The sequence below is a fragment of the Leuciscus leuciscus genome (genome assembly GCF_965113295.1).
Source record: "Leuciscus leuciscus genome assembly, chromosome: 18".
Taxonomy (NCBI): Eukaryota; Metazoa; Chordata; class Actinopteri; order Cypriniformes; family Leuciscidae; genus Leuciscus; species Leuciscus leuciscus.
The window spans coordinates 10,347,016-10,370,986 of NC_138742.1; the positions used below are offsets into that span (position 1 = coordinate 10,347,016).

At 39.6% G+C, this 23,971-nt stretch overlaps 1 protein-coding gene across 2 annotated transcripts in view; it reads right to left on the reverse strand.

Moving 5' to 3' along the window:
* The window catches only part of plxna1a (plexin A1a), a 209,837-nt gene that overhangs the window by 38,853 nt on the left and 147,013 nt on the right, over nt 1-23,971 (reverse strand). For both annotated transcript variants that reach the window (XM_082146171.1, XM_082146170.1), the window contains exons 11-17: nt 20,539-20,635; nt 16,710-16,900; nt 10,692-10,843; nt 9,933-10,053; nt 9,094-9,230; nt 6,474-6,641; nt 154-247 (exon numbers count right to left, since the gene is read on the reverse strand). In XM_082146171.1, the coding sequence (XP_082002297.1) occupies nt 154-247; nt 6,474-6,641; nt 9,094-9,230; nt 9,933-10,053; nt 10,692-10,843; nt 16,710-16,900; nt 20,539-20,635 (960 nt within the window). The remainder of the gene's footprint in view (nt 1-153; nt 248-6,473; nt 6,642-9,093; nt 9,231-9,932; nt 10,054-10,691; nt 10,844-16,709; nt 16,901-20,538; nt 20,636-23,971) is intronic.

Below are 23,971 nucleotides of genomic sequence, written 5' to 3' on the forward strand. Positions count from 1 at the left end.
TGTGGGAGCTTTTGTCAGATGAACATTTATATGGTTTCTTAGAGCGAAGGAGAAAGCTGACTGAAAAATGCGGGAATACAAGGGGAAAATGTATGGCTAGTGGTGTGGAAGGAAGAAATGTCAGGAAAGAAGAAGGGAAAAAAGGATACTTACATGGAAGGACTCTGCAGAGCCGTACTTGGCGCGGATCTTGGGTTCTTTAATGGTGGCCAGGTTGGTGCCGCTGATCGTCAGCAGAGTCCCACCGCTGGGAAGAGAAACAGGAAGTCATCATCGAAACATGATGGGTACAGATCTCACACAATAACCCAATCATACAGTCTAGCTCAACACTTGGCCTTGAAATCTGAAGAAATATCAGTCTATCAAGCTTTTCATCCCAAAGGGAGGTAAAACAGAGCAGAGGTAATATATCCCATAATCACTTTTGGCGATGAGACACAAAAAGGATTTTCGTGAAGAGCCGGGAGTTTAAAGACATTCCACCTCTACATATACGGCACCCGTTTCATAAGTCATAAAAGAGGCTGAGATTAGGTAATGCGGTTATTCAGAGCCCATCAATTCAAAACTAGAGTTTTATAGCTTTCAGTCAGTGGCAGTTAGCTTCAAGGCTAACTATATGCTAGTGCACTTCTGTACTTATTTAAAGTCTTTCATTTCTGTAAGACCAAATATACTAATGTATTTTTAAATGAGAGATTTTATTTAGGTGAAAAATCAACATCTAGACTGAGAATGTCCCTCCCATAAATGTACATCCCCTTGCAATGGCAAGTAGCAAATTGACATTGCTCACATTATTTCTTTTCTCAAGCATCATTTGGACACAAACAAATACATTCATTGTGAAAGTGGTATTTTAAATGCAATTTTGCCAGCCTGTGATGTAAACTAGATGCTACTGGCTTTTTAGAAAAAGAGAAAGCTCTTGATCCAAATCCTGCCCCAACTTCTTGTTTCAAAAGGAAATGTGTCAACCTTGCAGCTCAGTTTGTCTTACCAGGTGTTTAGAGACCTGTTCGTCCACAGCACACTATGTGTGTGAGTTCTTTCAGTCTCTCTCCTAAGTCCATAGTCTGTCTGACTAAGTGAAAATCCCTCTTAACTCAGGTACAAGCTTCAGAGAACAGGAAAAAGGACACTCTGCCTACAAATAGATCCTCTACCTACCACTGAGAAGATTTCTCATTCCAGTCACAATGCTTGCCGGTATGCAACTGTACACTTGATGTATTGCAAGCATGCAGTCCTGTTCTCTTTATTACCATGTCTGCAGCCAACCTCAATACTCAAGAAGACAGAAGTGTTGCCTTCAAGTGACATCAAATCAGTTTAACAGTTTAGCTCATTTGAACTAACCTACTCAGCAAAAAGTATCTTCAGTAGTTGATAATAGTTAACAGGTTTCTATCCATCCATCCATCCATCCATCCATCCATCCATCCATCCAATTAATTTCAATAATTGTATATATATTTCAGTCACAAATAAAGTGTTTAGAGTTTATCTGCAGTATGTCAGAAATAGAAAGAATGAAATCAAGCTACCGTAGTTAGTTTTGCGAGTTTGGAGCCTTTGCTGTTGTTGGTTTCTTTCATGTTTGCCCTAACTTTTGGTCTCTTGGCATTTGTCTGTATTTGATGATGCAATATGTACTTTTAGATTATGTTTTCTGGCTGATCTAAACACTAAATCGTTTCATGATACCAATTTGCCTAGGGTATCCTATGCCGACATCTTCCGAAAAAACACTTGTGTTCACAAGCTTGTTGACATAGGCGGTCTGTGAGTTTGAGTCTCACACCGTACCGCTGCTGATGTCTCTGCCTGTTTGCCTCTGTGACACCTGCTGTGTGCCGTGGCCCTGAAGGGCATTTTCAGCTCGAATCAATAGAGCTTCTCTCAGTGCTCACTAACAGGCTCTGGGGCCACAACTTTTGGATTTCAGTTATGTCTGTTCAAGCTAAGGGCGACTTCTGCACAGGCGCAGTCATTTCAGGTTCTGCTTTGATCCCTGAGTGTGTGTGTTTGTTTTTCAGAGGCAGATGGAAGGGGGGGAAAGGTACTATGGTATAGACTCCTGCGGGATAATGGCCCCGTTCAAAGCAGGGCACGATGGAGAAAGAACACGCTTGACTGTAGCGGCCTGGGTTAGCATCAGAACACACAATCACACAGATACTCAGTTGAGAGTATGTGTGTAGTGACAACTGACTCTTCTGTGACTATAGAAAAAAGAGAGTAAATTTATATATATATATATGCTGCTTCTGCACATGTAACATAAATGAAATAACCCCTGTATCAGATCTATATAGGTGGAGCTGGGGAAGGTGGACGGTTTCTGAAAGTGGGCTGCACTACTGGTATTTGAATGTTGAGCCACAGCTCATTGGCCTATGATGCAACAGCAACCAATCAGCTGCGCTATGTAGATGACGATGTGATTGCTACCAAATGAGTTAAGGACCTATCGGACTGCGCCATCTAGTGTCTAATGCCAGAACTTGGTATAAATATGGTAGGAACATTATAACCTGGACAAGATATCAAATATTATTCAAATATTGTTTTAAAAGCAAAAAATAACAATTGTTAGACACAGATACATGCTAAGTGCATAAAGTCAACAGCTTCGCTGTATAGCTTAAAATTTTTCACCTTTTTGCTTTCAAAGAGCATACCGCTGACACCACACAAAGGTAAATAAGAAAGTAAGTGATAGAAAGAGGGAGAGAGGGGGAGTGTTGAGAGCTTCTTTTCATCTACAGGCTTTTAAAGAGCTCACTCTATAACCCGCAAGAGAAGCGAAGATGCAGGTGATAAGTGCTCCATCCTGCCTGCCCCATCTGACACCGCTGATGGTGTTTCTATAGACTTGTTGTTTTTATTTCACCCCCGACACCGACAGGCCAGACATGCTTTAGTGCAAATCACTGCTCCTCCCTGGAAAGCTGCAAAAAAACATCACCTGACAGCAGCTCTGCTCACAGGTGCAGAAGTCTGATGGCGTGAAGGAAGCGACGCCTAAAATAATCTCATTTTTCAACCTCTTAATGAGTTCTGCTCATGTGTCAAGAGAAAGCGTAACACAAATAGCTTCGTATTGATTTTTATTACTTCTTTGTAGTTCCAACGTCCTTCAGCGAGGTAGGAGGAATTGCTACGTTTTTAATTTTGCCATTTTTATTAAGAAGGGAAGTAGAGAGATGACAGAAAATTATGGCAAAGGAACTGGGAGACAAAGTGGGCCGGATTCGAACCCGTGACTGCCACATGAACACCACAGCAATGTGTTTTGGAAAACATATGCTAACCACAGGCAATGGCTCTGAAAAAAACAGCTACATTTTAGTGTTTAGTGAAAGTGAGTGTAAGTGAAGAGTGTAACTTTTATTTAAAAAAATTATACTTTCTGTTGGTGCTTGAAATTCTCAAGATCTAATGTACAAATTATCATTTCTGTCCGCAATTTTTGGGCCGCAATCAGTTGAAGTTCGTCTTGTGGTGCACGTAGCATATTCAGCTAACTGCCAACTATTTTAGTGACATTTTAAACAAACCACAAATGGATTTATCATATACACTGTATTTGTGATGTGTAAATCTACAATAAAGTTAAAAGAAATGATATACATGCTACTTAAAATCAATGTCTGATTGCTTTTAGAGGGAAAAGCTGCTCATTACTGCTGGCCTAGGAGCAGTTTTCTTAGAAATAATAACATATCGGTGAAACAGATTTGGCAAACTATCAAGTGTTTGCGCTCTGGAGAGCATCAACGTGTTTTTGCAGTGTTGAGCAGTGTAGTCAATCACAAACATAGCTGTTGATTTCCTGAAAGCAATGGTCAATCAGAGGTGTTAAGTTTTGAGCGGTGAGTGGATTCAGAGTTCTGCGCGCTCGCAAATCCTCTCATAATAACAAACAAAGTGTAGACAGATTCATTGCGCAGTCAGTTGCATTGATTTTAAAGGAATTTTGTGAGATTGCGATGAACTGAGATGAGTGACAGCTTTTTAGTACTACTTTGAGCACTGTCTGCCATGCCAAATCCCACACACAGTATGCTTGTTTTTCTGTTAAAATTAATAGTGGTTTGTGAATGTGGTCCCTTTAATAACATAAGTTATCGGAAGCGTTTATGCTGGGATGTGTAGGTTGTGCGGTGACATGTAAATCTATTTAACCCTTTATGACCTACCATAGAACAGTTCTGCCAGAGTATATCTTTGTATTTTTACATGCTGTGCTGTCATTCTTTTGAGCATTTTCATATGCCATACATCAAAATAATCCTTACTTTCCCAATTTGAAGGCTATATTTGTAATAAATCAATAGTAACTAGATAAATATCTCAAAAGTGCAATAAAAATAAAAAATAAAAAAAATCATATTTTTTTTCTACATGTTTTATTCAATACAGAAATTTGATAAATGCCAACCTCAAACTTGTCAATGTGAAAAACGTGCATAAAACGATTTTAAACTATACAGAATTGATTTGAACTGTTTACATAAATTAGTTTCTAAGATACACTCATTTATAGGTCTGTACAAATTGCGTAATATGCGTTTACAAATACAAAAGAAAAACAAACAAAAAACAAAAAACACAAAAATGCATTGCACATCATTTCTTTCTTTGGCTGCATACCTGGCTTTCTTCCTGATAAAACAATTTAAAACTATACAGAATTGATTTGAACTGTTTACATAAATTAGTTTCTAAGATACACTCATTTGAGTCTGTACAAATTGCGTAATATGCGTTTACAAAAACAAAAGAAAAACAAAGAAAAAAAAGAAAAAAAACACAATGCACTGCACGTCATTTCTTTCTTTGGCTGCACACCTGGCTTTCTTCCTGGGACGGATCTATTCCTTCAAGAAAGTCGGCTTCGTCCTTGAAACGGAATCTGGAGCCGATGAGCAGACGGAGAGTTCATCTTCATCGGACGCAATTAGTATTGCCAAAACATCCGCGTCCATGTACTTTCGTTTAGACTATGTTACGTGCGCGCGCGCGTGTGTGTGTGTGTGTGTGTGTGTGTGTGAATGTGCTTGCATTTGTAAAAGTGTATTTGTGAGTGTGTAAAGGAGAAATAAATGATAAAATGAAGCAATGATAAAAAGACAATAACGAAAAGAAAGAAACATACCAGTACAGCATATGGGAGTCAAACGCATGGTCAAATGACGCAGCGTGTGACGTCACAACATGTGACAACCTTTGGGGTCATAGTGCACAGAACGTGATACGTCAATGAGCATCGGAAGATGTAACTATCAATCGCAGATCTACAGAACATGTGTGCAAAGACGTGCAATGCATTTTTGTGTGGTTTTTTTTTTGTAAACGCATATTACGCAATTTGTACAGACTCATTAGAGGGTGAAAAGAACGCAACAGGAGCATGTTGGAGGCTTGATCTGAACATGTTACATCTCTGGTTTTGTATGCAAAAAGAGTTATTGAGCTAGCGATTTGGTTTCAGTTTCTATAGGCTCTTAAACAGACACACGCAAACGGGAGCGCCGGCGCTCCCGTCGGTCTTAAAGGGTTAAATGTGTTTTTAAAGGGAAGCGCATCTCCTTGCCCTGCAGTTGGTTCACCCTTTGCATATGCAACTGCATTTTTAATGATATATACACTGCCTGGTCAAAAAAAGGGTCTTACAGTCTTAAGAATTTTTTTTTCTAGCATGTTATATGTTTGGCAACAGTTCTTCTAACCCTAATTGATGGAGTGTGTTGCTTTAATTTTTTAAACAACCATGTAGGAAGACACATCATGGCCATATTCCAGGATGACAATGTCAAGATGCATCAGGCTCAAATTGTGAAAGAATGGTTGGGAGAGAGCATGAATAATCATTTTCAGATGAATTGACAACTCTGAGTCATGACTTTAAATTCATTGAATGTCTTTGGGATGTGATGGAGGAGACTTTATAGAGTGCTGGACTCTTGCATTGGCAATACAAGATCTTCAACAAACATTGATGCACCTCTTGATGGAAATAAATGTTTTTCAATCAAAGACTCTGAAGCAATTGCCTATTTAAATCCAAACAGCAACTTTTTGTGTATATAAGTTTAAGGTATTGGGTAGTATTAAGGCATGTAGAATATGGCCATGCAGAATAAGGCATTTATATGTGCTTTATAAGTACTACTAAACAGCCAATATCCTAGTGATATGCATGCAAATAAGCAAGTAGTTAATAGTGAGAATTGGACCCTAAACTAAAGTGTTAATTTTTACGATGGTGAGAAGAAAAGAAGGCTGCGTGATTGGCACTGTTTAATGTGTCAGGACACATACACAAACCACTAGACCATGGTGCCAACAAACCAGCATTGTAGTCATGCTTCCATTCTATTCTGAAGTCACAATGTTGCGATTTTAAATACTCAAATAACACAAACGCAGATTGTGGGCCAGTGAACAGTTGTGTCGCCTACCTAGCGATGCTCCAGTCTGGGTCTATCTTCAGGACAGTGGGGTCCTCTGTGTAGTTAAACTTCACCTCGGGGTTCCTCAGCTCAGCAGAGTCAATGTCCACCATAACCGGAGTACTTCCCGCGTTCACCCCGGCCGGGGTCACACACACGATCTCTTTAGAGCTCCGCCTACAGTCATGGAGGAAGCGCAGAGGTGTATTAGGGTAAAAGCAAATAAAATGTTTACTAATTCTCATCACACTCAGAGCATGTGCTGTTAAAGCATGTCATCACATTCAAATTTCATCATGACACAGATTCTGTACTCAATAAGAGTTAAGTTTGTTTGATGAAGCTCTATCATTTGTGTTAACAACCATATGGGTTTCAAAGACTTCGGGTCTGTTTTTCTCTCTCTGTCTGCTTCACTCTCTCCTCCTGTACTGGAGACGTGCCTGCAATCTCCATGCACATCCCCTTAGTACGTTGCCATGGGAACGCTTTTCAAGATGCACACCCCAGAAATCCTCAGAAGGCTGCACATATTTTGACAAGGTGGTTGTCACAAACAAACACACACACACACACACACACACACACACACACACACACACAAAAAAGTTGTGGAGCGGATAAGCCACAAATTTCCTCAAAGGTAAAATATACAGACATTCAATGAAATGAAGTGCAAAATGCAACCATTGCTTTGGGATATTTTTTTTGTTGAGATTTTGCATTTTAAATATGTAATTTGGATTACAGACATGTAGAATAAATTTGAATATAAATTCACTGGATATTATGAATGGAAGACACAAAACACACAAAAAAGAAGCAGGGCATATGATAGGGATGGTTCATCCGGAAATGAAGATCTCATGTCTTTTGAAACTTGTTTAATTATTTATTTATTTTCTGTAGAACACAAAAGTAGATGTTTTATAAAATGTCCGAGCTGCTCTTTTCCACCCAATGAAAGTGCAATGGGGATTATGGCAATAATACAAGACTTTCAGTGAATAATGAATGAAATTTCAGTCTGTTCCTCATACAATGCTATTTTATGGCTTTAAAAGACTTAAAATAAAGTGCACAATTTGTTTCATGATGCTTTCAAGGAATAGTTCACCATAAAATGTAAATAATTTTGTGATAATTTACTCACCCTCATGGTGACTAACTGTATGCCCTATTTTTTTTGTGGAAAATAAAACAAAATAGTTGATATTGTAAAGCACTTTGGTACACTGTGGTTTTTAAAGTGTTTATAGTATATATATATTTATTTTATTTATTTATTTTTGGGGGGGGGGGGGGGGGGGGGGTTGTGGGGGGAGAAATGTCTCTGTTTTATTTTGTCCACACACAATGGAAATCAGTGGGCTCCAATATTATATAGTCCCTAACATTCTTCTAAATATTTTCATTTGTGAATAGAAATAGTAGTTTAGTAAGTAAATGATGACAGAATTTTCACTTTTGGGCGGACTAAATGGCATAAATGGCCCTAGTCTCCATCCACTTTCATTGTACTGAACTGAGCAGCATGAACATTCTTCAAAACTTCTCCTTTTGTGTTAATAGCCATACAGGTTTGAAACTATGTGAGGGCGAGTAAATGATGAAAGAATATCCATTTTTTAACCTACTATCACTTTAACATCCTCGCACAATGGGTTAACAGGATGTGGACCTTCTCTCTGAAGCGAACCCTGGCTCTGAGACCAGGTGTGGCTGACGTCTCAGTCAGCGAGTACCGCGGTAATCCTCATTCTCTCCTTCTCTCATGTCTGAGACTTGGCAGCGAGACAATGTTTTTTATTCTCCGCTGCAATGCAGAGCGGTCTGGTGCTACAGATAGACAGGCGGACAGCAAGAACACTCATTCACTGTCCCCGTCCACAAACGGAAGCGCACAATCGACCGGGACCGCGTGTGCCATTCCGTGGCTGATGTTCGTGCCTTCAAAGTGTCTCTTTATGCTGTAGATACACGCCGAGGGGTAAAAAAAAAATGGGCCTGGGTGTTTTGACTGACGGAATGACAGGTGGACGTGCTAAGGTGAGAAGCCGGAAGACAGCTTTTTGGAAGGATACAGATAAAGACAGAGGGAGACAACTTGGCAGACGAATAAGCAGAGAGAGTAAGAGAAAAAGGACCACATTAACAAGCAAGCGGAGACTGTATGTTGGCAAATGCTACACCAAAACAGCCAACAGGCTAACCATCAAAACAACTGGCACAGAGCCTATGGAGCATATAAAACAGTCAAACAAACAAACACAAACTATGTGACAGACAGAAACAGAAAGTTAGAAAGAAAGCCAGACAGATGGAGGGATAAACCGATAACAAGACAGACAGAAGGGCAGCCAAACAGACAATTACGTTTTTTTCATATATATATTTTGGGACTTTTGCCTTATTATTAGACAGGTCACAGGATGGACTCGCACTTGGATCACCCAAATGAGCTGAATAATAATTTATATTTTGAATTATTTCTAGGCAGATGCATTTGACACTGTGACTGTCCCCAATATGTCTTCATAGTATATACCACTTCATACCATCAACATGCCAGAAGTGTGTGGCAGAGCTGCTAAACGATACACAGAAGATATAGAAGAGCAGTACTCACTTTTTGAAGTGACAAGGGTGACGCCCAATGTTGACCCCAACAGAGCTGCCAGCGTTGAGGTGGTTTCCTTCAATAGTGATTCTGGTTCCTCCTGAGAGGGGTCCCTGAGCGGGCTGGACACGTGTGAAGTACGGCGTCTGAGGAAGAAAATGATTAAAGAAGCATTAAAGAAGTTCATTGTTATTGTCATTTTATCTTATTTCAAACACTTTTAGTACAAAGTATACCCATATTGGGCGTCACCCTTGCCACCAACTCTGTGCATCTAACTTCATGCGTTCCTGATATACACTAGCGTTCAAATATTTGGTGTTGGTAAGATTTCTAACATTTTTAAATTAAGTATCTTTTTTTAAGTAATTTGATTAAAAATACAATGTGAAATTTATTACAATTTAAAAGTCAGTTTATAATTTAAATATAGTTTTTTATTTTAATATATTTTAAAATGTAATTCATTTCTGTGGTGGGAAACTGAAATGTTTTTTAATGCTGATTTGCTGCTGCTTACTATTTTTTTTGTGAAAACTGTGATACAGTTGTTTTCAGGATTCTTTGACGAATAGAAAGTTCAAAAGAACATAATTTATTTGCATCTTTTGTGACATTATAAATGTTTTTACTGTCACAATTTTATGCGTCCTTGCAGAATAAAAGTATTAATATTAGTATTAATCTTTAAAATGTACTGATCTAAAACTTTTGAATGTTACTTCATTTATACACAAGTGTTTGTTTGGAATTATATACATTCAATTTGCATAATTACAATTATCCAAAGGCAACAAGATCTGAATGTATCTGTAGGATTAAGTGTCTCCAGACTCCTAGATGCTCACCACAAAGGTGAAAGCCCTGGGTGAGAGGGCTCTGTAGTCAGCCAGGCAGTCTCTCACGCACACCTCCACCTGGGCTTCCTGCACACGGTATCCTGTGGCGTCATTCAGCAGACACACAATCCTGCAGAAGAAAGACACGTCAGAATCCTCTTTAAGGTTCGTGATTAACAGCAGTGCTACTGTAAGTTTCCAAAGGCCTCAAGGGGAGGAAGGTGAATGAATGGATTTATATGATACAGCGCAAGTAAATATTATTACCATAATTAATCTGTTTCTGATTTATGAGCTGACCCAGACTGAAACTGCAGACTTTTTTTCTGCTTTTCTGCACTGATTTCTGCACTGCAAGGATTCTTAATTTAGATGTGGTAAAATGTGTTATAATTACTAGACACTTATCAGAACTAACAATATATTAAAAACACACTTTGTAGGTTGATTTTGATAGATCATTCAGTGAAAAAGAGTGTTAGGTTTGAATGTTTAAACAAGGCTGTGAGGTATAGACTTAGTCTTTACAATGACACAAACTGTATAAAGGCCCTACATAAGGTAATTTGCACAACTTAGAAAACTGTTTTATGGAGTTTTTGTCAACTGATTTTTTTTATTTCAGAAAGACATTTTTCTCCCGTTCACAATTTTTATGATGTTAAACAACAGTACAATACATTAAACATGCTGTATTTCTATCCCTCACAGCCTTGTTTTCCAAAAATCTTGAAGAGTCTTGAAGAATCTCCAAAAAGTATTACCCACCTTTCCGCGCTAACATATTCCTCTTCAATAGGAACACAGGGTACTTTTCCCAGCCGAACACCTGTCATAATGTCTCTGAACTGTAGACCCAGATTCTCTCCAGTGATGGTGAGCCTGGTTCCGCCTTGCCGTGGTCCGGTCTCTGGAAACAGCTGTCAAATGAGGAAAATAGAGATATTAGTTTGATTGGAGACGGAGCAGGAGATTTAAAAGACTAAAATACAACAAACCAAATATTATTTTTGGACTTTTTGCCATGATGAGCAGAAGGGCAGAGAACAAAATCAGGAAATGTAGAATAAAGAAAAAAAGTCTGGATATTCTGATATATGTAGACCACATAATGGTCCACTGGTTAGTGCACAGGTCTTGGGATTGAACCCTGTAGCTCCTTATAGTCTCAGAGTTCCAACACAAACTCAGACACCTTGCATTTTAATGGAGACAAATCACCCCTTGGCGCAGGGGAGCAGAAGCCCCTAATGCTGGGCTTGGCGAAACACCTCCCTCCAACCCCCCTCCATCCATCCTCTAATTGAAACTTATTACCCAGGCTCTCGGATCCACGCTTCAGAGCCGCATGGCGCAAGGCAGTGGGATAATGTGATTTATTTAGCCGGATTATTCTCCGTAACGAGGACAGGTGTGGCATGACAAAACAAATATGGTGAATGATGTGCCGTGGTAACAGCAGGATGGCGCCCCATAACAGCCATCATGAGGTAATTACAGGTACTCTGTACGCCTGATCTCTCGACCACAAGGTCTCCACGGCAACCTGGAGCCAGGCCTCGGCTGCATCACTGCCACAATGGCTGTGGGCCTAGAATGGAGCCTTGAGGTACCCCTATGTGTAAAATGACATTGCATAGAAAACTGTAAATTCAACAAGTGTGAAAGGAGAAAGTTTGCCATAAAATTCTGATTTTCTTGTTGGTTGTGTACAGCCAAAGTAACCATAGTATCAGCCTCACTAAGCAGAGAAGAATTGAAGTATAAAATTAATGACAGGAAGAGGAATTCAATGAAATTTAGAGTAGCAAAATAAATGCAAGCTGTATTGATAGAGCATATACTGTAAACCATCTAGTCTTGACCTGAAAATCACAGAATTTCGACTGGAGACTGTCACTCGGGATTCCACTAAAATTAACCTACATTAGATGTCTTTTATTATGTTCAAAAAACAATTTATACGTTTCTAATTAAATCAGCCTTAGAGCGAAATGATAGATAAAAATAATATCTCTCAACACAAGTGGGGGTACACTAATATACACACACGTTCTCCCCCAGGACCTTGTTAAATTACAAGCAGTTAAGTAAATCTCCCTTCATTATCAGCTCTGGGTAACGATACATTTCAAAAAATATATGCAATTACTGAGATTAAAGTGCACCAGAATGCACAAAACCTCCTGTCGATTTCCAGTGGCGAGATTATTACTGTTTGTGTATCGCTTTCCCCCCACCCTCCGCCAATGGGTGGGAGGACGACAATGTAGGGAGAGGGGGAGGACTCTGAGAAGACGGCGGGTGAAAAGAATAGGGGCAGATTGGGGAGTCTGAAGACCTCCGTCTTCCAGATCCCATCCGCCCACAAGCCACCTGCACAGTGTGTAAGGCTTAACGCTTTCCTGATGTTGCGTTTGTCTACCGTCTTTCTGTTTCCCTGATCTTCATCAGCAAGGTGGTCTTTCATCTTTTGGCAAACACAGAAATGCAGCATGGGTAAAATCTCTCAAAAAACATTTGGCGACAAATTACAGTCAAAATCTACTGGTAGGAACATCTACTTGCGCTTTTCAGCTCTCAGATACGCAACACAGTTCTGTCTGGCACCCCCTCTCCGTACGTCTGCGGCTGCATACTTCCTGATGTAATTGAGGTTAAGTGTCTTTGCTTACGGGTACAACAGCTTCACTTGGGATTTCACCCAGAAAACCTCCTATTTATAGAGCTTCCACCAATCTGCTGAAGAATGGAAAAATGCATCAAAGTTCTGCCATATCTGTCGCTTTAGTTATGTAGCTTTCTAGGGCCCTAATTTGCTTCCTTTTTTCCCATCAAATATTGTTAGTTTGTAGCATATGTTCTCAAATCCCTCTCCCCCTAAGCCAATCTTAGACCCTCGTATAGACCATAGAGTCAAAAATTGGCTTTTTGTACCGAGCGATGCCAATAACGAATACAGCATAACGAAACATGGAGGGAAAAGTGGTCTGTAATTGGTTTCAGAGGGGTTGTTTTACATGTAGCTTGCTAGCATCCAATCACAACCAGACTTGGATGGGCAGCAGCAGAAGTCCAACTCCCTAAAGGCACGTGAGGCTTAAGACTATTTTCATTTGTTACCTACATGAAGAGAATTGAATCTGAATCATCCAATCAGACGCATTGTTTTTTTCTACCACCTCTCATTGCCTGTCTCACTTTATCTCACTGCATGAAAAACAAGGCAGAACAACATGTATATTTTACATATTTCAGTGTCAAAGCTTATCAGAGCTGCTAACTGTTGACAGAGGTGTGATAAGGGTTGCGTGTGTGCGAGAGAGAGAAAATCCGAGATAAAGAAAAGAAAGTTCGGCATAACAAACCTTGCTGTTGCCCCCCGGTTAGGTGCGCTTTCCTCTGGTGTAATTAGAAATGGAGAAAATCTACACTCTGAGCAAGTTAATGCGATATTGATGGTGAAGTGAAGAGGTGCATTTTGGGAAAAACAAGAGCTAAGAAGCAGTTTAAGGAGGACTTTACCCCAAGATTGTCAGGGTTTTTCCACCCAGCATGTCACAAAACTTTGCAATTGAGTAGCTGCCAATGAGATGAATGGGAATGCTAACGGCTAGCTCTCTCCAGGTATTACAGACCTTCTTAGCCCATAGAGTGAAAGGGCACAACTTTGACGTCAGCAGACTGCTTTAACAGAGACGCAAAACAGCAGACAATAAGACAGACATAAAGAAAATTCAATTACTACTCATACCCAGGGGTCTCTCTCTGAAGAGAGAGAGACAGAAAATCCCAGTTTAAATACTCTATTCCAAATGAAATTAGAAGCTTATCCACCAGCTAATATACTAAATCACACGGCTCTGACGTGAACGAAGGAGAAACGAGGGAATGAGTGTGGTAGGAATTGATGAACTGCAAGAAAAGGATAAAATATATAGGCATATAGCATAATGTTACTTGTGTTAACAAATGTTATGGAACGTAAATGTAAAAAAAAAAAAAAAAAAAAAAAAATGCATGTGAAGTTCTGGAGAGAAAAACCTTTAGTATGCTAAGTAAACTAATGATGGTACACTTTCCCACTGACTATTTAGTAGATGGTTTGATTTGCATTGCTAAATATCTAATTATTATTCTCACAATTTGATTTAAACCATTTATTGCTACTGTGCCTAATACTGGGCCAACTGGCGACTTACTCCCTTTTATTTACTCACTAAAGGCAATTTTACCCCACATTTGCCAAGTGTGTATTTTGGACCCGGTTCACTTCCCTCATGTAGTCTCTCTAATAACATCAGAGCTGTACCACAAACGTTCAAAAATGGGCCTGTGAAGGAAGTACAGCATGTGTTGCTGTAGGGTTTTGTAGGTTTAGTACATTTAGCATACTGTACTTCCATCCTTCACAGCTTTATTTCCGTCCACTCGCTCTTAAATCAAACATGGCGATCAACAGGTCACGTCAATGACGTTTGGTCACGAGACACTCTGGAACATGCAATGCTTGACGTCATGTGTCTAACTGCACCATATCTGATTTGAGAGCTGCGGTAGAGGGGAAAATGTCAATTTCAAGCTAAATTTAGTCTGTTCATCACACAAAGCAATTGTATGACTTCAGAAGACTTACTGTAGGTCTGATTTTGGGCCTGTAGTCATCAAAACCATTCAAAATAGTCTTACTGGTTAGCAGATTCCAAGTGAACTGAAAACAAGCGTATGTCTTTCCCTTTCTTTGTCTGTACCTCTTCCTTTTCTGTTTCTCCCGCCATTCAAGCTTTCAGCTCTGGTTATAGAGCGATAAGTAAGCAGAGAGACAGGCATGAGCTAACGGATTAGCAACTGTGCCACTGGCAATTACCCAGTATCAGGGGCTAATCTTACTGAGAGACACCGCTGTCTCTCAGACTGCCAGCTGCCAACACTGGCACACCGCAGTATATTAGCATCAATCCACCGCTGCACGGCAATAAAAGCACAGCGAGAGATTTGTTTGGCACGGCCATTGTGGAAAACATAAGATGGAGGTCTATTGTCTTTTTTTTTTCTTAGATTAAGAGTGTCAGTGTCATAGAAACTGAAAAACAGTACAGAATTGCCATCGTTAGCATACAGGAAGTAAACTTACAGTATGGTTTCTCTGAGCGAACATTTATGATGAGATGCCAAGTGGGAAACAACAAATATTTGTTAAAATCCCTTCTAATAAATATAAAGACATTTATAGTGTTACAAAAGACAAATATGCTCTTCACAGTAAGAAAAAAAATTATCCTTTTATTAAGAACTGCTCACTGAAAGGTTCCTTAGGGAACCAAAAATGGTTTTTCTATGGAGGTTTTGCACGGGTTGTTATAGGAACTCAGTCAGGACCGTACATAGGCATTGATGGCCAAATTCCCAAAATTTGATATTCTTAATGCTGCTCTGTTGCACTCCATTACCTACGGCTCTGTTAGTTGTGTTAGGATGACAAGAAGTTTTAAAAGCCAGCAGATGGAGACATTATTCAAGCATGCCATTCAACAACGTCAACAACTGGAGGGTGGAGGACGCTGTGATCGGAGCTGTGTTTTTGTCGTATTATGTGTTCAGCCAATCAACATACACCTACATCACTGGTAGTTCTTATTGTGCTGGGTTAGACTCTACTCTGAAGTAGGAGTTAATTTAGTCCCCCCAAAAGGTGTTCCTTTATCTAAAATCGTTCCCAGTCTCTGGGGTGCATACATGCCAAAAATCAGGTACTTGCGGTGCAATAGCACCGTTTCAAACCCGTAAGACTCTTCGGAACAAAAATTAAGATCTTTTTGATGAAATCAGAGTTTTCTGTTCCTCCATTGACATCTACGCAACTACCTCTTTGACGCTTCAAAAAGTTCATAAAGAGATCGTAAAACTAATCCCTTTGAACTGAGCGGTTTAGTCCAAATTTTCTGAAGAGACGCGATTGCTTTATATGATGAACAGATTGAATTTAGGCTTTTATTCACATATAAACATTGATCAGCAAACATAAACAGAAGCTCAACCAAACCTGCTTGACGCGTGAGAACAAACCTTATTGGTCCTTGCTGAAGCTCAAACATGCTGCGTAACACGAGAATGAATCTCATTGGTTCTTGCTGAAGCTCAAACATGCTGTGTAACACGAGAATGAACCTCATCATTGGTTCTCACACATCAAGCGAACATGCTTGAGCTACAGTTTATCATACCTGATGTGTGTTGATGAATGTTTATATGTGAATAAAAGCTTAAATTCAATCTGTTCATCATATAAAGCAATCAAGTCTTACAATCTCTTTATGAACTTTTTGAAGCGACAAAGTGGTAGTTGCGTAGCTGTCAATGGAGGGACAGAAAGCTCTCAGATTTCATCAAAAAGATCTTCATTTGGGATTCCGAAGATGAACTTACGGGTTTGGAACGACATGAGGGTGAGTTTGACAGAATTTTTATTTTTAAGAGTACTATTCCTTGTGTGTAACAGATGATACTTCAATTATACACAGTACATTGATCTGAACAAAATTTAAATGCAAAAATAATATTTAAAAGAACCATAGAACTACTCAAAAAACCTAATAGAGTAAAAAGTGTACTTGATAAATTCTTTGCAGACCATAAGATGCAAAAAAGGTTGATGAACCTACATTTTCAACACTGCTCTGCAAAAACAACACCTGTTAAATGCTCACACAATAAAAAGTGTGTTTGACAGCCTTGTAAATAGTGAATGTGTTAAATGGAATGTGACAGAATGAGAACGGGTGCTACCTTGTTGATTTTGGGGTGCGCACAGCGACTGTTTCCTGCACTGGGGTGCATCCAGATGCTCTCTAGAGGAGCACACTCCTGTCTCAGCGAACACTTCTTCTCCTGCACGCACCAGCCGCAGTCGAACCGGGGATCCGCTTTCAGACACATCCCACAGCTGTCCCGCATGGCGTAACACTTGTACAGGTGCGCTGCCGAGAGAAACAGAGATAAAGAGAGGGATAAATATGCAAGCAGAGCAGAGGACAAAACCTTGCAACCGCACATCAGATGAATTCTTCATTAACGTGCCAAGTTGCTTGGCAACCATAAACCATCTACAGTTGAGCTAATGAACTGTAATACTCGTCTGAAGAAGTGTTTATTGTGCTTATTAGACGTAATAAATGTGATTATTTTTAAACAACGGTGTCTTTTATTTTATATTGCTGTACAGTTTTAGTTGTGAGTTTCACCTACATCTCACAATGAGCCTAAATACACCCCTTTACTGTAGTAAAATCATGCAAAACCTTGTTTTTAATTTAATTTAATGCACTCAACATGACAATTTGAGATAGAAAAAACAGCTAAAACCATCCTTTGCTGGTCTTAACATGGATGTAGCTGGCCAAACTGGTGTTCAGTTGGTTTTAGCTGGTTCTCCATGTCTGACCAGCTGAGTTGTAGCTGTTTTTTAGCAGGTAAATGCATATGAATTAAGAGCATAACTTATGTACCATGTAAACACTATATATTATGGTATTTACATTATTCCAAGGTATTTCAAAGAATACTGTGGTACACATCCAAATAGTACCATGGTGGCCTTTTGTTTGAAGATGAAAGCATGTAAAAGAGCATTGAAGTTGAACAAACGAGTTAATCTTCACAAACAACACCTGCTAAGCGATCGGCAAAACTTTAAATCGGCATGTTGCCATTTGAACAAGAAAAAATGTAGGGCGGGACTTGATTTTGTCCATCTGGAATTGATTGAATGATTGGATGGTTGTGTCTTGCTATTGGTGGATCTCACGTGAGTGACAGGTTGTCCCACCCTCGACTCGAGCCACTAAACACATCATCAGAATAGAGATGTCACTACAGGAGGGAGGGGGAGTTATTTTGATTAAAGATTACAAGGGCATGTGAATTAAAAAAAATTATAACAATAATGTGCACTGATAAATCATTTAAAATAGTAAATACTCCACAAACAAACAAGAATGGTACATTTTGAATTCATGGTGACTTTAAAATGAGAGCACAAACACATTCTGCTATATTTTTTATCTAAAATGTTCAAACAGTTCCCTTTAAATGTCAACAGACAGGAAAAGAGAGATTAAAAATTGGATGATTTATGAAACAAAGGTATCACCTCTGCTACCGCTAGCAATTAGTGAATTACAGATGTTAAATTCCCATTGTAAAGAGAAAGATGGCAGATTTTTCATGGATCCCTGGAGCTTCATGGGACTGGGTGAATGTTCTGTTTGCCTGGGTGTCTTAGACTGCCGCCGGACTTCAAAGGCGACAGCGTATCCATCCGTCTCAGCCTCATGCTAATCTGATTAGCCACGGCTAAGCTTAAAAGTAGCGCTGCGCTAATTAAACTGAACCAAATGAATGATTTAATTACATTAACATTTCCACTTTACAGCAGGGCAAAGCTGGGGTTTTTCTCTGGCAGCGTGGTGAAGATGGATACATTTATTGTGTTATAAAGACAGCGCTGAGTGAGAGAGAGCGCGAGCGCGAGAGAGAGAGAGAGAGAGAGAGAGAGAGAGAGAGAGAGAGAGAGAGAGAGAGAGAGAGAGAGAGAGAATACAGCACAAAAAGATCTCAACATCCCAAAAACAAGATAGTTTAAGACTAGTTAGAGTTAGAGAATATACACTGAATTTGTTTTCATATATAAATTTATCAATTTAGTGAGATTTATGCTTTAAAGGGTTAGTTCACCCCAAAATTAAAATTCTGTCAGTAATTACTCACCCTCATGTTGTTCCAACCGCGTAAGACCTTCGTTCATCTTCGGAACACAAATTAAGATATTTTTGATGAAATCTGAGAGCTGATCACTTCTCCATAGGCTGCTAGGTGGCCCAAACTTGCTGGCCCAGAAAAGTTATTAAAGAGATCGTTAATATAGTCCAAGTGACTACAGTGGCTCAATCTTAATTATATCAAGCGACGAGAATACTTTTTGTGCGCAAAAACAAACAAAAATAATGACTTTATTCCACTATTCATTTCCTTCTCTCTTGGCCTCGTAGTGTTTTTGCGCAGCGCGTCTGTGTTATAAGTCATCACGCATCACACACATGACCAGCGTCGGCCAATAGTGAGCCTACGTGGTGACGTATAACACAGACGCGCTGCGCAAAAACACTACGAGGCCCAGAGAGAAGGAAATGAATAGTGGAATAAAGTCGTTATTTTTGTTTGTTTTTGCGCACAAAAAGTATTCTCGTCGCTTGATATACTTAAGATTGAGCCACTGTAGTCACTTGGACTATATTAACGATCTCTTTAATAACTTTTCTGGGCCAGCAAGTTTGGGCCACCTAATAGCCTATGGAGAAGTGATCAGCTCTCAGATTTCATCAAAAATATCTTAATTTGTGTTCCGAAGATGAACGAAGGTCTTACGCGGTTGGAACAACATGAGGGTGAGTAATTACTGACAGAATTTTCATTTTTGGGTGAACTAACCCTTTAAACAAGGAAACAAAATATGTCAGTGTGGTTAAAAACTAAATTCAAGATGTTTTTCTTTGCATATATTTTCTTTTAATAGTTTATACAATGTTTATTCAAGCAAATGTATCTTGTTTTACGGATGTAGAAATATTTGTCTGAAAAAAAACAAAACAAATACAAATTAATGAATTATAAATAAATATTATATTATTATGATTAATGTTGAAAACAGTTTTGCTGCTTAATTTTTTTTTTAACTGATATATTTTTTCCAGATGTATTGATAATACAAAGCTCAAAAGAACAGCATTCTTTTTTTTAAATATAAATCTTTTGTAACTGTATATATGTCTGTCACGTTTGATCACTTTAATGCATCCTTACTGACCCCAAACTATTGAACAGTAGAGTATAGACAAGTAATCATAAAATGAAATGACATTTATGAATCAATTTACTTGTGCTCCACCCAACCAAAGTGAAGCATTCATCAATTCTACCTTTAGAAACTGACCATATGAAGGCATCTTAGTAGACAGGATGTTACACTAACATTGGATCTGGGTCCATCTTAATGCCTTCCTATCTCTGTGTACAATAGCATTTTTCAGATTTTGTTGACAGCGAAGAGATGGGAAAAAGAAGAACGGAAAAGCGCGGCACTCGTTACCATCACTCAAGGTGCCGAGAGCTACATTTGGCCCAGGTGTGGCGATCTATTGGATGGCCCTCCAGAGTCACCATTCACTCAGCGCTCTAAATAGCTGCTTACCAGCCTGACACTTGAAATATTAGCAGCAAATGGACCTGGACTCGACTCAAAATGACCAAAGCGCTCATTTTGAGGTATATGAAGAGTCAGGCTGAGCCATCGAGACGGGGATGTCAACCCATAACCACACTTTCTCGACTGACACCCTTTTCATTCTTTCTGAATGAGGGTTTCACACGGTTTCTCATTGTTTAGCGGAGGCGAGCTACAGTCACAGCTCAGGAAGGACCAGATAAGCTGTATGGAGAGCAGTGAGGCCTGACATGCAGCCAAGCATAAAACGGCCCTAATTCATCTTCACAGAAGGGTGTATAATACAAAAAGAGTGACTATAGAGAAACGGATGTGTCAGACCGAGGCGAGGTTTACCTTGGATATGGTAGGGGTTGTCAATGACGAAATCTCCATTCCACACAACTGATAGGTCCACCGGCAGGTCACTGATGTCATTTCCTTCATAGTCGTACTGCAGAGAGAGAAAGAAAAACGAAAGATAGATATGACTCCATGCTATTCATCACACTTGGGAACAGATGTTTTCTGACTGTTTGTATTATACCAGCCTCCATCAACTAAAATTCCTGTCATCGATTAAAGCAATACATCACAAAAAGGTTATGTTCTACATGGGTGTTCAACAATCATCATGTGGAAAATATGGGTTTTGAACTGCTTATCACCATCATTTTCTGTCTCAAAGTGTGGCTAATCCACCAAAAAGACAAAAAGGCACAAAAAAAAATTTAAATGACACATTGAACAACATTTTCAGACCTGGGGCCGTATTCACAAAGAATTTTAAGGCTAAAAGTAGCTCCTAACTGGCGAATTTAGGAGCAACTCCTAAAAATAATGGGCGTGTCACTCGTAACTTTAGGACTCTTAATTTTTTTGACTAAGAGTAATTCACGAAGCATTTTAGCCCTAAAAGTAGCACCTAAGCCTGGGACAGCTTAAAAGAAGTCGAGAGGACTCCTAACTCACTAAGACCTATTCACAAACCGCTTTTTGTGGCATTTCACGTTGCGATGTTTTGAAATGCGTATGCGGCGGCTACAGGAGCTTCCAATCGCGAGGGAACAATTTTGCATTGGATGCAATAACGCCACCAACAACAACCAAACCTAGGCTACTCATTGCATGTAAACTAATTGTAACGTTTCATTGTGAATCAAATTAAAATGTTCTTCTCTTTGCAAACGTAGGCAGAGGCATATAGTGACAGATTAATTCAATAATGTTGCAAAGATATTGCATCAATCCATATGTTTCATTAGGCTACTATATATTTGTTTTGCCTTACTCTTTATTCATTTAGGCTATTTATTCAGTTATTCATCATCTTCCGTCCTTCGCACTACTTGTGTAGCGCACGCATTCTCAGACCTGTCACCTGTCACTCATCATCGTAGGGGAGGTGTTTGGAATCATTCCCGCATTACAATCATCAGCCAATCAAGGTGGTCACTTCAGTCAAGCTCGTGCATGAGTAATGACGTCATCCATAGCAACGAAGACTCTCTCTTAGTTTAGGAGTTTTCATTTTTCTTTACTAAGAGTAGGTCTGAAAGGCGTTGTGAATAACTTTTAAGAGAAAACTCCTAGCTAAAATCTTTTAGTGCGATTTAGGAGTACTCCTAGTGGTAAGATAAAATGCTTTGTGAATACGGCCCCTGATCCACACAACAACAAAAAAAACCCTGTTGGAAATCAGGCTCTTGACATTACTCGATCCCATTACCCTCACTTCTCACTATTACTTCCTCTCCTCTATCTATTGTCTTTCCATCTACCAAAAAGATACATTGTGCTGTAGTGTCTATGCGGGAAATACGTTTTTAAACCTGACCTTTTCCTCTTTATTTTTAGCCATAATTTCATGTCCACTCTCTACTAAAAAGACAACTGTAGTGTTTATGCAGAAAATGAGAGCTTGAATTTATCTTGCGACATTTTTCGATTACGATTTCCTCCACTTCTCACTATCTTTTCCTGTTCTTGTGTTGATAAAATCTGCTAAAAAGACAACAAAAACAAACAAAAAAATGCCATTGCACTATGGTGCTTAATATGCAGGAAATACAGTTTTGAATCTGACCTTTATTTCTGAACCAATTATTCCTATTTCTAGTCATAATTTCATGTTTTCTCTCTACTAAGGACAAACAGACAAAAAAAAAAAAAAAAAAATGCTGTCAACATTCAGCTGTGGTGTTCATGTAGAAAATTGGAGTTTGAATCTGGCTCGCAACTAATTTCCTGTCCTCTCTCCAATTAATAAAAAGGCAAAAATTGCCAAAATTTCAATACTGCGGAACACATTCAAGCTCAGGAAATGAGAATTTGAATCTGGCTCGCAACATTTTTCCGATTCCCATAACCCACGCAGCTCGACCCTTTGTGCAGCACATCAGTGTTTTACCGCACTGATCCTGACATGCAACTGGAGGCCGCCGGGATGAAGAGCGTTCAGAAAAACGCACGCAAACCGTGTTCCGGTGCACAGCTCGAGCTCAGCCCTGCTGAAATGGCAGCGAATGAATGAAACATGCCGGCTTATCTCGCTCCATGTAAATCTTGCCATTTAAAAGTGTATCCTTGAGAGAGAGAGCGAGAAAGAGAGTGAGACGGATAAAACGGAGAGAGCAACGGAGTGAGACGGACAGCGAAGGAGAGACAAGTCAGGATTCTCATCACGCAATTGTGAGACTGTCAGATCAATATGGGGGGAGGTGAAAACACTCCACCCTGACAGCAGCCTCCTCTCTACGGCCCCTCTCATTCACACACACTCCTTACAAGCACTGATAAACAGCAGGAGACATTCAGCACACTTACAGGCGAGCTTCTAGTATCAGAAACCGTCTCTTCAAGCAAAGCTACTGACTCAGAACCAGCGCGCAGAGAGAAATGCGATTTGTCTGTGCGCACCCTGGCCGTTTCTGGATGAGCTGAGGGGAGACGGAAACGGGGCGGAATAGAATGAGGGCATGTGGGAGCGCTCCAAAAATCTAAATTACAGAGCGGAAGCCATTAATTTACACATGAAACAAGTGGCGGAGTTTAGGCGTGAAGCGTGTTGCTGGGACTTAAGTGAAATTGGCATTTCCAATTTGCTTTCTGACACATCTCATTTGGCTTCAACTGTCTCCAACATACACACACGTGTGCACACACGCACACACGAACACACAATAGTTGACCATTGAGACTTGAACATACAAAATACATGTCAAGCCAGTTTTGCAGTGCATTTCAAATGTGTTTCTATGTAACATCAAAACAGTTTTTGTGCAGAAACGGTTTCAAAGAGGCAACCTCTCGTTGAGTGTATTAAAGGAATTGTTCACACAAAATCACTCTCATGGCGTTCAATCCTGAATACCCTTGTTTTTAACCAAAAAGAAAAGAAATAAGGAGAATTATGATTTAGAATCTACTCCTTTTCCTTGCAAAGAATGGGGGGACTGGACCTTTAACCCCTTTCCAGACCTACCCAAAATAAAAAGGTTGCTGCTCATAAGTCATTCTGAATAGACACATAACCAAAAATAGGGCTCATAACACATATTTTAGCTGTTTTACACTCTTAAAACCAGAAGCGATGTGATTAGATTTCAGCGACAAGCAATTTGTCTGTCCAATCCAGTTGCGACGCGACTATGAGACATGACCGAATCAATCAAAGACCACAGCCAATCAGAAGAACGTGTGGGCGGAGTCTCTCTGCAAGCGCACTGCACTCACAACGAAATGGATAAGTACATAAGTAAACTTTGATTACACCATTTTAACATGATTA